At 33.7% G+C, this 14,765-nt stretch overlaps 1 protein-coding gene across 7 annotated transcripts in view; it reads left to right on the top strand.

Moving 5' to 3' along the window:
• Positions 1-14,765, top strand: part of COL24A1 (collagen type XXIV alpha 1 chain) — a 290,158-nt gene that overhangs the window by 259,481 nt on the left and 15,912 nt on the right. For all 7 annotated transcript variants that reach the window (XM_036235919.1, XM_036235902.1, XM_036235897.1 and 4 more), the window contains 2 exons: positions 6,081-6,116; positions 6,216-6,242. In XM_036235919.1, the coding sequence (XP_036091812.1) occupies positions 6,081-6,116; positions 6,216-6,242 (63 nt within the window). The remainder of the gene's footprint in view (positions 1-6,080; positions 6,117-6,215; positions 6,243-14,765) is intronic.

The raw sequence follows: 14,765 nt of genomic DNA, 5'->3' as shown, positions 1-14,765 counted from the left end.
AGATAGAACATATGAGACTAAAAGTTAAATAATTTATTTATTGCACTGAATTTTCTGTTTCTGTGCTTAGCTCAGAAACAGATGGTGAGCTTCATGTTACCACCTAATTCCCAGTCTATCATAGTACCTGGCACATAATTATCATAAAAAGATACATATTAACTAAATGTATGGAATGCTAAGGCCAATTTCAGTATTACCCTGAGCTGTCTAACATAATAATGAACTGCTTTAATACAAAATAGTTTTGTGAAACAGTGCATGTGTCAGTAGAAGCCTACCGACTATCTCTCTTAGTTACTGGACTGGTATGCCTGCACTGAGTAAGGAATTAGAATATACCTTTAAAGTCCCTTCCAGCTCTACATGTCTGTGATTCTACATAAAAGAAAAATAAATAAGCCCCCATAAAACAATGAACAAAGCCATAGAACATAAAGAAGAGTTCTTCGAAGTAGAGGTCCATTCCCATCAGCTCCAGCTACTATTCTGAACTCATCCACTTCCCTCATTCTCCATCACTGTCCAGATCACCCCTGGATCAGTCTTCTTTCCATTTCTTCCACTTTTCCCCACTACAGTTCATTTCCTACATAGCCATTAGAGTGATATTGTCAAAGCATAAATCAGATTATATCACTCCCCCCTTTAAAACCTCCTTATGACCCCTGCTTGCACTTAAAATAAAATCTAAATTCCTTAATCATAGTCTACAATGCCCTACATGAACTACCTCCTGTTTGCTTTTCCAGTCTCATGCCGTATACCACTTTCCCTTCGCCAACTATGATAAACTTCTTTCTGATCTTTGGAACATGTCTTCTTTTTATCTAGAAAGTTCTTTCACTTTCTCTTCAAATGACTGCTTTTTATCTTGTTATTCAGGTATCTCTACTCAAATAGCATCTTAGAGAAGCCTTCTGTGACCACCCTGTCTTATTATTCCTGGTCATTTTCTTTCACAATATCTTGTTTTCTGTCTCCTCTGCTAGAATGTAAACTTCATGAGAGCAGGGAACTTTGATACACTGAATATCAGTATCCAGAACAGAACCTACCATGTAATAGGCAATATTTGAAAAGCATATTAATAAATGTATATTGTTCCCTAAAATTAAAAAATTAACAGCTATTTCTAGTTCTTGCTGGTAAAGTAGCATTTCCCAAATTAACATACTTATTAGTCTTGTGCTCTATGGATTACCACTGTTCTCTTCATAATTAAGGTGCAAACTTTCACTACCCAAGGAGCAGGGGCACAATGGCAATTAATGTAGACAATAAAAATTAGCTTCTGGAAAAAGGATTATTTGACACATTAGAATTATGAGTTTATTCTCTTTTTATTGTTGAATAACAGGTATTAAATATCTTTCTATTCCCTTTTTTCCTTCGATTACATTATAGTATAAGGAGCTTTATAAAAGTAATCTTTTAATTCTTAGAGATCATCTGCAATTAACTTAATTCATAAAATGTATCTCACATTATAAACTCTAGTATGATCCTAAATGGTTCTCTCCACCACTGAGAGACCTGTTTCTCTATTGCCACATCTGAAAGAGTTCCTTTCTATTCTGTATCTGTTTTATATCTGCCTGCCTATGTGCTGTGTTAAAATTAAGTCCCGGATTAATACACATACTCTAAACTGAGCCAGAGTTTTGTGACATTTTGAGAAAACTTCCTAGTGGATAGCATCTAGAATTCCCTACTCTTCCCCAACTTAAAAACTGTTGTGTTAATGGTCAATTAACCTTGAAAGACTACAAAAATCTTCTCATTTCTATGAGGCCCTACTCTTAGAACATAATTAATTTTTAAAGTAAATAAGACAAAGAGGATTGCTAGAAATAATAGGATACGATAAACAAACAAATAAATAAATAAACAAACTTATAGCAGAATAATATCTTAGTGTCAATCATCTGAAAAGGATTTTGACATGATGTTACAACTTAAAACATAATTTAAAGACATAGAAATAGGAAAAGAGAAAATTATAGCATAAATTTTTAGATTAGCTGCTTCAGTTTTATGGCTTATAATTAAAACCATAGAAGTAGAAAAAACATAAAGATAATAATCCCAGTGTGCATTTTTAGATTAATTGCTTCATTTTTATAGCATATTTTTTAATGCAAAACAATAATATTTTGAAGAATCCCATTAACATGTTCTCAAATATCACCTCTAAGTTGATGTCTTCACAATTCTTGATTAGCAGAATTATCTAATTTGCCTCTGATTTAAAAGTGAAGAGGATGGTTTAAACATTATTAGGAAAAACTAAATTATTGGAAATTATGTCCTAAATATTAACAAATTAAGAATTTAAAGCCTATCTGTATGTATTTTTTTAAAAAAATTCATAGATAGTATATTTAATTCAAATGAAAAATTATTAAACTCTTTTAATTCAAGTACATATTCCCCTTATAATCATACAGACTTCATATTTGAAATTCCCAACTTGTATTCATATGTAACATTCTTAACCTTCAGATTATATTCACCAAACCTGTTGTTACAGTTGATATATCTGAGATCCAAATGTGTAGCAAATCGCTCAAGGACATATAGTAAATTAGGTACAGAGGCAAGAGTAGAGCCTAAGTCTCCCAATTCCATACCATTTTGCTTTTCTATTAATTGTAGTACCTTTCAGAAAATGAAGGTTATGAGCAGCTTGGGTAAGGAAGATGGTACATACATACTTCTCACCTACATTAAGACTAGCACTGCCACCCACATGACAGATTCCACATAAGTAGGTTCTTGATTTATAGTTATCCCCTATACCTAATAATTCACTGATTCTCTCCTAATTATATTATTGTCTAATAAATCTTATTTAATATTACTAAACTCCCAATTAAACCCTCCACACTAGTGATTCTCAACCAAAGGCATTTTTGCCCCACCCCTAAACCCCCCAGGAAACACTGGCAATGTGTGCAGGCACATTAGATTGTCATAACTGAGAAAAAAGGGAGTTTCTAGTGGCATCTAGTGGGTAGAGACCAGAGATGCTGCTGAACATCTTATAGTGCAAGCTTCTTGATTTGTAAATGAAAAAAGGGACGCTCTCTGTAGCTGTGCCGGCTTAAAGACCATGAAGCTAAATCATGATTGCATTTATATAAGGCAGAATCAAAATACATGCATTTATCAGTATTTTCAAAGTCTAATGATAACATATGTTATTTTTGAAGGATCATATATAAATTCAGGATTGAGAGTCTGTTTTCAAAGGTAGCGTTTTCATTGGAACCGAATAACCGCCATAACCATTCACATTAATTTAGGAAATTAACATAGACAATCATAATTTTATTACAAACTGCTTTACATGGTACCTAGAGAAAAGAATCATTTTTCCTTAATGATGTGTTAGCTAGAGAAATAAAAAAGAACTAATAAATGTTATATTGTTAGAATAATATTTTGTTTTACATGACTATGTACTTGTTTCACTGGAGTTATTTTGCTCTGTCTTGTTAAATTTGAAGTATTTCGGTTGAACACATTTGTGATCTGACTTGTTCTGGGAAACAAGCTGAAATGGACTCAATAAAATCAGCAGTAGAAAAAAATTATTTTTTCTTTGAAAAATTTCTCTTTCAAAGTCAAAGACAAGATATGTATAGTTTGTACTGAACCATCAGTGAGATTTTGCAAATGTCAAAAAATATTCCAAGTAGGGTGAAATGTCAACTTTATTTTTACCATGTTGATCCAAAACAGAAACACACACAGCCAAATTCACTCTGAGCCTCAATATATTTAAAAGTCTCTATCTCCAACATGACATTTCAGTAACTTTTCATGCAGCTTCTGAGGTACATGTTTTGTACATTCTCTACTTTAAATTGAAATCATAAATCATGCAAACTAAGATATGTCCAGGAGGCATGGTGTTTGGAATACTCTACCCTTTTTAAGTTACTATGTGTTCTTTGTTCTGATTGCTACAGTATATTTAGAATCAAAGCTTTGGCAATAAAACAAAATACAAGTCAAGGATAGCCTCAGCATAATTCAAAACTCAGCTGTAAATAAATTTTGCTTTGCCATCTTTTAACCATAATCTGAATTTGACCCAAAGTAGACATAACATTCAGTTGAACATAAAATAAATCAAATTCTGAATGGATTTTTTTCCTTATTTTATTGAGGTAACATTGGTTAATAACATTATATAAATTTTAGGTGTACAACATTATAATTTGATGTCTGTATACTCTATTTCATGCTTACCACTTAAAGTCTAGTGTCCATCCATTACCATGTATTTGACCCCCTTTACCCATTTTGCCTTCCCCCCACCCCCATTCCTCTCTGGTAACCACCATTCTGTTGTGAACAGACATTCTTAATAATGATTACTGATTTTATTTTGGAAAATGTACACATAACTTTTCACTTTTTACTATACATATTTTAAATATTCTAATTTCTAAATTAATACTAGTTAACATCATTCATTCATTCATTCCATAATAATCGTTGAATATCTACCATACATTAGGTACTATTCTTAAGAGTTCCAGAAAACAAAAAGATGACTAAGAAACTTTCAAGGGTCCCTAAGGGACTTTTTGGTATGTTATGTACTATGGCATGCAGAAGAGGTGGTTAGTTGAGCAGTAAGAAAGTGGCATAGTGGATAGACAAGGTGGTACAGAGTTTTAAAGACGTATTGGAAGAGGCATGGGAGTTAAACAGATAGAGAAGGTAAGGAGGAGCATTCCTGGTCAAAGAAATAGCTCATGCAAGAAAATCCATGTGTTAAGGAATTTGGAAGATTCAGAAGTCTACAAGTAGTTAGCAATAGATGGAGTGTAGGGTGTGTTGGGGAGAGTAAGTGGAAATGAAGCCCAGACCTTGAAGAGAGGCTGGGGTGCACATTAACTAAGAATATACTTTTGTATCCAGTTCAGTTGGATTTTAATCCCAGCTGCTCCTTATTTGCTGGTTACTTAACCATTCTATTTTCTTAACTGTAAAATGGAAATACAGCATACAACTTGGCATACAGTGAGTTATAAATAAAGAGCTACACAACTTGGCATGTAGTGTGAGTTCTCAATAAATGGTAGCTATTACTGTTAAGTTTATACTTTATCCTCTAAGAAATAAAGAGCCATTGAATGATTTTAACTAAATAATGATATGATTAAATTTCCATTTTATAAGTAGGATGTAGTTAGCAAAGTAGAATAAGGTGAAGATGTCATACTACGAGTGCAGGCAAAACATGATGTCTTTGTCAGCTAAGGCTGCTATAACAAATTGCCATCAGCTAAATGGCTTAAACGATAGATGCTTGTATCTTACAGTTCTGGAGGCTGGGAAATACAAAATCAAGGCACTGGCAGATTCAGTGTCTGGAGAGGGTCCTCTTCCTGGTTTGCGGAAGGCCACCTTCTTGCTATATTGTTGTGGTCATCTCTCTCATGTCTCTTCTTATAAGGCCACTACCATTCATCAGGTCTCCACATGATCTAATTAGCTCAGAAGGCCCCACCTCCAAATATCATCATATTGGAAATTAGAGCTTCAGTATATAAATTTGGAGGGAGGGGGAACGTTCAGTCCATAGCACATGATTAGCTCTAAACTAAGGCAATTGTAGTAAGGATGGAGAAGTAGTATTTTGGAGAGATTTGAAGGTAAAATCAATAGTTGTTGGTAACCAATGTAGGTAAAGCAAAAGGAAGTGTCTAACACTGAAGTTTCCATCTTTGACAATTATGTGTATGGTAGATAAAAATAACAGGAAAAACATACTTAGAAAGCATTAACATTTTTAAATGTTACATTTATAAGTTTATTGAAGTGAGTGAATTTAGTTTAAAATAATATCAATAAAACATGAAAATAAATATCTTGCTTGTGAATGTGGATGATAACTCAGTGCAAGAGCATGTAATTTTAAAATTGTACTAAAACAGCTCTGTATCTTAAGACTTGCCTCACACAAAAAGGCAGTGATAGAGGCTGAATCTTAGTTGTCTTGTTTATATCAAACCAAAAGCATACATATCCATATTGTTCTTTGTCTCCATTTCTTTTAGGGTCCTCAAGGACCAAGAGGTCAACCGGGGCCTCCAGTGAGTTTATTTATATTTATATATGTTTATCACTGATGTCATATACATGCCCATTTTGAGATAACTACTAAATACTTTTTTAAATTCGTTATGTTATAGGGTCCACCTGGAGCACCAGGCCCAAGAGTAAGTTTTTTTGGATTTGTTTACTTTATCTTAGTGTATCAGATTAACTTTTAAAGATTCTATTAACTCCCTGTTAAAAGGTACTCCACTTGTCTACCTCTGTTCTTTTTACTAATCTCATATAGAACCTTTCCAATTATAATAACTTGAAGTCTCAGCTTCAGATTTTTTATCTATAAAATGGGGATGGTATCACTTAATTTTGGAGTGAATTCGAGTTTTAAATAAGAAGCAAGCACTCAGCACAGTGCCTAACATAATAAATGGTCAAAAAATACTAATTCCCTCCATTTCTACCTACTTCTGGGTCTTAGCTCTTTTTTTTTAAATGTTCTTTGTGTGTGTGTGTGTGCCAACCAGATTTATCTACTTCTTAAGCTTTACATGAGTCTGTCTCAGTTGTTGGTGGCTGTAGAAGCCCTCAGACTGCTTACGTGTTTGTTTGTTATCTATTACAACCCAAAACTTGCTGCTCTTATCTTTGATGCAATGCTTCTGTTGCCCCCTTATCAGCAGCTATTATCTTCTGGCTTCTGATGTTCCAAGCTTGGTTTTCCTTATACTTTGTATCCACTGTCATATTCAGTAACTTCTTTGTCTTCCTGCTTTCTACAAGAGATCTCCTTCCATCCCTAACCTCACCCTCTCCTACAACATCCTGGTCAGATACAGTGGTCCTAGGTTAGGTTTCCTGCATAAAGAAAATCCACTATTGGCTACACTTTCCCAAACAATGGCCAACCCTATGCCTTCCAAGCTTTACTTATTTCCACATGCTGCTCTGGTGTCATTTGGATATCTGACAGTTCTAGTTAATGGATCACTATGGTCTACTCTCAGCACGTCAGGAACTCTTCTTTCCCCTCAGCTTTTCACTGGGGCAAGGAGTAACTTTAAGGCAAAGTGCCACAAGCAAGATTGTTTCCTTGGAACGAGAGATCCATATCTCTATCATTTGAAAAAATTACTCCCCCTCTCTGGCCATCTGACTGTAGGGATTGAAACCCTCCCTGGCATGAACATCAATGGGAATGTCTTTAAATATTCAAACTACTGTCAACTTCTCTGTTCTTCCTTTCCCCTCATCCATTACCTTTCTGCCTACAATGACTTTGATATATCAGAGCTACCTTCCTATGAAAGAGCAAATTCTAAAAGAGCATACATCATAGGCAGATTAGAGGCATTTAATGAAATTTTTCACATTGAAGTGCCAAATCCAGGGGAGACATAGCCCTGTCTCACTTAGAAAATGTTTGTATGTGTTCCTATACAGCCAAGGTGTAGTAGGACATGTGAGAGGTTTTACGCTGAACACAATGTGGATAAGAATATATACTTTGAGGAATTATTAGAAGGCTTAAATAAGAAAATATATGTGCTTGACCCATTATAGGTACTCAATTAACATTAGTTTATTTCTTTCTCTTTCTTTCCTTTCTGTCTTCCTTCTTCTTTGCCAATATGAAACCCAGTTTCCTTACACTGTCTTTTTGGGACTTGCAGAATCCATTGCAGTAAAGTGGCAGTGTAACCTTGAGAATAAGACTTCCAGAGTAGAAGTTTCAATAACAATGAAAAAATATCTATACATTATTTCTAAGCTCAACTTACGATCCTATCTTCTTAATTTTGTCCCCTCATCACACCATAAGATAAAACTGACCACTTCCCTTTCTTCATTTATACTTTATATTTTCATGCCAATCTTCCTCTACTAGATTGTGAATTCTCTGAAGGTAGAGACTATTTTTTTTTCATTCAAGCTCTTATGTCTATTGAATGAATAAACAAATAAAGGCAAAAAAAAAAGCAATTTTTATCTCTTAGGAAGTTTCTTTCAGTGGGGAATCCTCCAAACTTGAAGACTTCACTTGGAGAGAAACAATGTCCAGATTGATATAGAATCCCAGAATTAGAGATAGAAGTACTCTTAATAAGTAATAATTATTTCAAACTGTGAAGCATGGCTCATTAGTTAGTAGATCATGAGCATTCTTTTGAAATGAAACGGAATAGAATGGAATGGAATGGAATGGAATGGAATGGAATGGAATGGAATGGAATGGAATAGAATAGAATAGAATAGAATAGAATAGAATAGAATAGAATAGAATAGAATAGAATAGAATAGATATGAGGGGTGATTGTTTAATGAGTACTGGGTTTTTTTAGAGGTGATGAAAATGTTCTGAAATTAAATAGTGATAATATTTGCACATCAGAGTGAATCTACCAAAAGGAACCAAAGTGGGTATTTTTAAATGGCTAAAATGGTGAACTTTATGTTGTATGAATTTTACCTCAATAAAAAAATTAAAAAGCAAAAATTAAAAACAAAAATCAGTGTTAAAGTTAAGTAGTAAGGATAAATATGGCTTTGTAAAATTTTTGTTAAATATGTTTGTTTGCGTGACTCTTGTCTTTTTAAAACCTATGGAAATGAAGTAACTTGTTCAAGTTCCTAAAGTAGAATAGCTAAAGGGAAATGTTTCAGGAAAAGGAATATATATTGATGGAGCTTTTAAACATAGAGATATTATCAGGGTGATTACAAGACCTCAGTGCACATGGTGAGATACTTAGAAACTAAGAAATCTACAACAGGATGTCAAAATTAACCAAACATGATTGATGGGTTAAAAGGAAGAACGGCATGGGCACATATATGTCTATATGTAGTGTGCGTGTTGGAGACTGGGGAGTAGTGGAAGCAATAATCATTTTAAATTATTAAATGAAATAAAGAAAATTTTCAACTAAATTATTCCAATTAATGGGTCAACTGTGAAACCTCAATTGATGAATTGAGAGGCTGCAACTGCTGGTTCCCTAGAGCAAGCAATTACTTCTACCATGGAGAGAGGCAGGACATGCCATCAGTTCCTATTCCATCAGTGTTCTCACCATCCAGTGATCATAGGATTTCAGATGCCTAGAAAATAACACTTCTCCAAACAATGAGGTGCACAGACTAGTTCTACATTTCACTCAAATGGGTTAGGAAAGAACTGTGACAATTACATTCCCCCCAAGATAAGGCGAATCCTCCTAATTTCCTTTATTAATCCCACCAATCTAATAACTCTTTATTCTCTATATTCTATTTTATGTCACATTTTCATAAATTATAAGTGAGTTTCATGTAAGACTATGTTCTCTCTAACTAGAACACATAGAGGAAGCTATTTCTTTTGAATTTCTTCACTACACCTAATGAGACTTTTACATTCAGATGTGGACACTTAGTGTTGCTGAATGACTTCCAAGGCAAATCATCTTCATACTGTCTCTCTGGGCTTGTCCTCCCTAAAGGCTACCCTTAAGAAAAATTAACAGATTCAACAAATTGTATGTCTGCTACATGCCAAGCATGAGCTAGGCTTTGGAGATACATTGAGAGTTAGAGGAGTATGGCTATTGCCAAGAAAATTCATGGAGGACCAAGTGTTATGACATTCTTTTCTATCTAATGCCTATCGGAAAAAAAAATGCCTTTTTCATTGAATTGACATTTGTAATGATGGTAGTTAAACTACTAAGTCATTGTATTTTTCATTGCCACACACTCATAAAAAAGAAACATGGTCATTTCACTTAAAAATATTCAACAATTTATTCATCCATCTGGGCCTCTCTTAATGGATGTTTGTTTTTAATCTTTTCCTAATACAAACAGCACAAATATCATTTTCCAGAATATCTATAGGACCAAGTCCCAGAAGTGGGATGGTTAGGTGTAAGGAATATGAGCACATTTACATATGTATAGCATAAAATTATTATTGTAATGATTAAGTATGCAGTTCAGTGGCATTAAGTACATTCACATTGTTGTGCTACTATTGCTACTACCTCTCCCCAAAACTTTTTCGTCTTTCAAAACCTCTGTATCCATTAAACAATAATTCCCAATCTTCCCTTTCTCCAGCCCATGTCAACCTACTTTATATCTTTATTAATTTGACTCTAGATACCTCTCATAATTGGAATCATACAGTATTTGTCCTTTTTTGACTGACTCGTTACACTAACATAATGTCTTCAGGGTTTAACCACATTGTAGCTTGTATCAGGAATTCTTTCCTTTTTAAAGCTAAATGATATCATTATATGTACATGCCACATTTTGTTTTTCCAGGTGGACACTTGGGTTGCTTTCACCTTTTTGCTATTGTGAATAATGCTGCTATGAATATAGAAGTAGAAATATCTGTTGAATTCCCTGCTTTGAATTCATTTCACTTTTGCTGAAATTGTTGGGTCATATGGTAATTCTGTTTAGCTTTTTGGGGAACTGCTCTACTATTTTCCATAGCAGTTGCACCATTTCACATTCCCACCAGCAATGCACAGGGGTCCAATTTCTCCTTATCCCCACCTACACCTCTTATATTCTGAGGGTTATGTGTATAAACAGCCATTCTCATGAGTGTGAAGTGGTATCTAACTGTTGTTGTGATTTGAATTTCCTTAATGATTAGTGATATTGATCATGTTTTTATGTGTTTATTGGCTTATATATCTTATTTGAGAAAATGCCTGTTCTTTAGAAAAATGTCTTTGCCCATTTTTGAATTAGATGGCTTGATTTTATTTCGTTGTTGAGTTGTAGGAGTTCTTTATGTGTTGTGAATATTAAACCCTTATCAGATATATAATTTGAAAATGTTTTCTCCCATTCCATGAACTGCCTTTTCACTCCTTTGATAGTGTCCTTTGCACAGAAGTCTTTAATTTTTACATAGTCCAGTATATCTTTTTTTTCCTTTTGTTGCCTTACTTGGTGTCATTCCAAGAAATCACTGCCAAATTCAGTGTCATGAAGCTTTTCTCCTCTGTTTCACTCTGAGAATTTTATAGCTTTAGCTCTTACATTTAAGTCTTTGATCCATTTTGAGTTAATTTTTGTATATGATGCAAGATAAGGGTTGATAACTTCATTCTTTTGCATGCAGATGTTAAATTTTCTCAATATTATTTGTTGAAAAGACTATTCTTCTCTATTGAACAGTCTTAGTACCCTTGTAAAACATTGTTTGATCATATACGTGAGGGTTTATTTCTGGACTCTATTCTATTCCATTAGTTTATGTATGCCCATACCCCACTGCTTTGATCACTGTAGCTTTGCAGTAAATTTTGAAATTGAAGTATGAGACCTACAATTTTGTCCTTCTTTTCAAGTTTGTTTTTGCTATTTGGGATCTATATTCTCTTTTATATTTACCTATATAGTTACCTACTACAGTGCTTTTTATTTCCACATGCAGATTTAAGTTTCTGCAGAGTATCCTTTAATTATAGTCCAAAGGGCTTCCTTTATTATTTTTCTAGGAAATGTTCGCTGGTGAATTCCCTCAGTTTTTTGTTTATCTGAGAATACCTTATTTTTTCCTCACTCTTGAAGGATAGTGTTACTGGATAAAATTTTTGGTTGACAGTCTTTTTCTTTCAGCGCTCTGAATATGTCATCTCACTGCCTTCACGCCTTTATAGTTTTTGATGAAAAATCAGCTATTAACATTACTGAGGATACTTTGGATATGATGAATCTCTTCTCTCTGCTTTCAAGATTCTTTTTGTCTTTAGCTTCCAACAGTTTGATTATGATATGTCTCTAGGAGTTCATGGAGCTCTTGGATTTATAGATTAATGTTTTTCACCAAATTTGGGACATTTTCAGCCATTATTTCTTGAAATATTTTTCTGCCCCTTTTTGTCTCTCCTGTTCTGAGACTTCCATTATGAATAGTTTGGTATGCTTTATGGTGTTCCATAGGTCTTGGGCTCCAATCACTTTTGTTATTCTTTTTTCTTTATACTTCTCTGGCTATATAATCTCAATAACTCTGTTTTCAAGTTCATTGATTTATTTCTGTGTTCTGAAATATGCTGTCGAGCCTCTCTAGTAAATTTTCATTTCAGTCATTGGATTTCTATTTAGTTGTTTTCTTTAATTTCTGTCTCTATATTGATTTTTTTTTAATTTGATAAGACATGTTTTCATACTTTCCTTTAGTTCTGTAGACATGCTTTCCTTTAGTTCTTTGAACATATCTAAAATAGCTAATTACAGTCCTTTCTACTAAGTCCAATATCTGAGCTTCCTCAGGGACTGTTTCTTTTGATGATTGTTTTTTCTCCATATATATGAATAATACTTTGTTTCTTTGCATGTCTTGCAATTTTTTGTTATTGTTGCACACTGGAGATTTTAAATAATATAATGTGACATCTCTGGAAATCAAATTCTTCTCCCAAACTCAGTGTTTATTGTCATTATTGTTGTTGTTCTTTTTGTTTGTTTTGGGACTTTACTGAATTTTACAAAATCTGTATTTTTTGATATGTGTGACCACAAAAGCCTCTAGGTGGTCAGCCTACTGGTCAACTAATGATTAGAGAACGGTCACTTCCAATGCCAGAAACAATAAGTATGCCAGTTTTTCCCAAGCATCTGTGTGTGCATGTTGCAACACTCCTTCAATGTTCAGCCATCCACTGACAAATATGCCTTAGCCTTAACTTCCTGCTTTCACAGAACCTGAAAGTCAGCCAGAGGAAAGCCTTTAGGGCCATCTGTGGTCTTTCCTATGCATGTGCACCGCCCTATGCATGCACATGGACTTCTAGATTCTCAGGAATATGTCAGAACTTTTTTTTTTTTTTTAGAATTGACAGTCGATTATTTTATATTAGTTTCAGGTATATAGCATAGTGGTTAGACATTTATATAATTTACAAAGTGATCCCCCAGATTAGTACCCACCTGGCACTATAAGTGATTATTACAATATTATTGACTATATTCCCTATGCTCTACTTTGCAAAGTCTCTATGGATGTCTCATTCCCTAGCTTTCCCTTGTAAGCACTTTGTTAGTTTATTGTTTGCCCCACCTGGTTTCTACTACTTTGGGAAGCCACAAAGTGAAACAATTTCCTTTAAAAGTTTTTGAAAAATGTTTTTTTGCTCTGAGTCAGGTAAAACAAAAACACCCTTGCAAGTGGTGTTTTCAAGGGAATCACTAGACAGGTGTCAAATGTAAGCTCTGTAAAGCTCACTGTCCTTACTGAAATTGAGCTATTTTTCTTAAATAAATGCTTCCCAGATTAGTGTAAGTATTTTGATAATTTCTGTAATTCCGAAAAACTTCATTCTGACATTTTTTTTCTAGTTTCCTCATTGTATTTATGGAAGAGAAAATTCTGGGAGTCATTACTCCACCATTTCTACTGTCTTTTAAATCTCTAATCTTAAATGTACATCTTTTTAATATTCTCTGTGATGACAGAACATAAAAATACTTATGTTGAGCTATAGCAGTTGCGTCAAATAAAAGCATTTGTGGATTTGTTTGCGTTGCAAACTGAACTACCTAGAACACAGAACACCATTTTCACTTGACAGACTAAAAATGTTATCCAGACATGAGTATTCAAAGATGTTTTCTTGAAAATAAATTAGCCTATCATTTCAAAAACAACTGGCAGAATTTGAAACCAATGATAAAGTTCAGACTTTCAAACAAAAGTAGGAATTGGGGAAAACTTGCATCTACCACCATGAGTTTGACAGCTTCCCCATAATTGTGTTTTTCTGATAAGATTTGTGATGATGTTAGCGAACATAATTTTTTAGTATTACATAATGAAATATGTCAGTATTTGGAAGATCTACATAATTGCAAGAACTTGTATTTTTCAAGTGACAAGTAAAATATTCTTTCAAAGTTTAAGCTAAACCAATTGATTTTAAAATAAAAGAATACAAAAAGTTTGTAGATATGATTTCAGATTTCATATTTCAACTAACTTTTAAGAAACTACCACTTGTTGAGAAGAGGAGCATGAGATGGGGATGCTCCAGGGTCTGAGCAGACCTCAAATCCACACTCATATACACGCCCACACCCAATAGGTACCTACAGACACACAGGCACTGTCCAGACCCCATATCTATGCAGGCATTCACACTTACACAAGCACTCACACAAATGGACACTCCTGGACACAGATCCACGTGTGTGCTCCCTCTGCTCCCCCCCCCAAAAAAAAGGAAAAAGAAGAAACTACCACTGTCAAGTGGTATAGTATCTAAGAAGAATATTCATAATTATCTGAAAAGGTTACTAAAATAATCCTTTTTCCAAGTGCATGTCTCTAAATGGCCAAATTTTCTTCATATATTTCAACTAAAATAACATAACGTTAAATACAGAAGCAGATATGAGACTCTATCTCATATCTGCTCATATCTTTCCAGACACTAAAGAGATGTACAAAGTATAACACAGCGACACTCTTCTCACTAATTTTTTTGTTTTGGAAAATATAATTATTTTCATTACAAATACTTTATATTAATACAAATAGTTTTAAATGTTATGTTTTAATTTCTACTATGGTAACTATCAAAAGTTATAACTCAGAAATAAAAATTCTTTACATCCTTTAAAATATTTTATTAATAAATATTAATATTTAATTATTAATAATAAAAGTACAAAAGGATCCTGAG

This window comes from Rousettus aegyptiacus, unplaced genomic scaffold (assembly GCF_014176215.1).
Source record: "Rousettus aegyptiacus isolate mRouAeg1 unplaced genomic scaffold, mRouAeg1.p scaffold_m13_p_1, whole genome shotgun sequence".
Classification (NCBI taxonomy): domain Eukaryota; kingdom Metazoa; phylum Chordata; class Mammalia; order Chiroptera; family Pteropodidae; genus Rousettus; species Rousettus aegyptiacus.
Note: the sequence above shows the minus strand (reverse complement) of the source record. Positions and strands in the feature narration are given on the sequence as shown.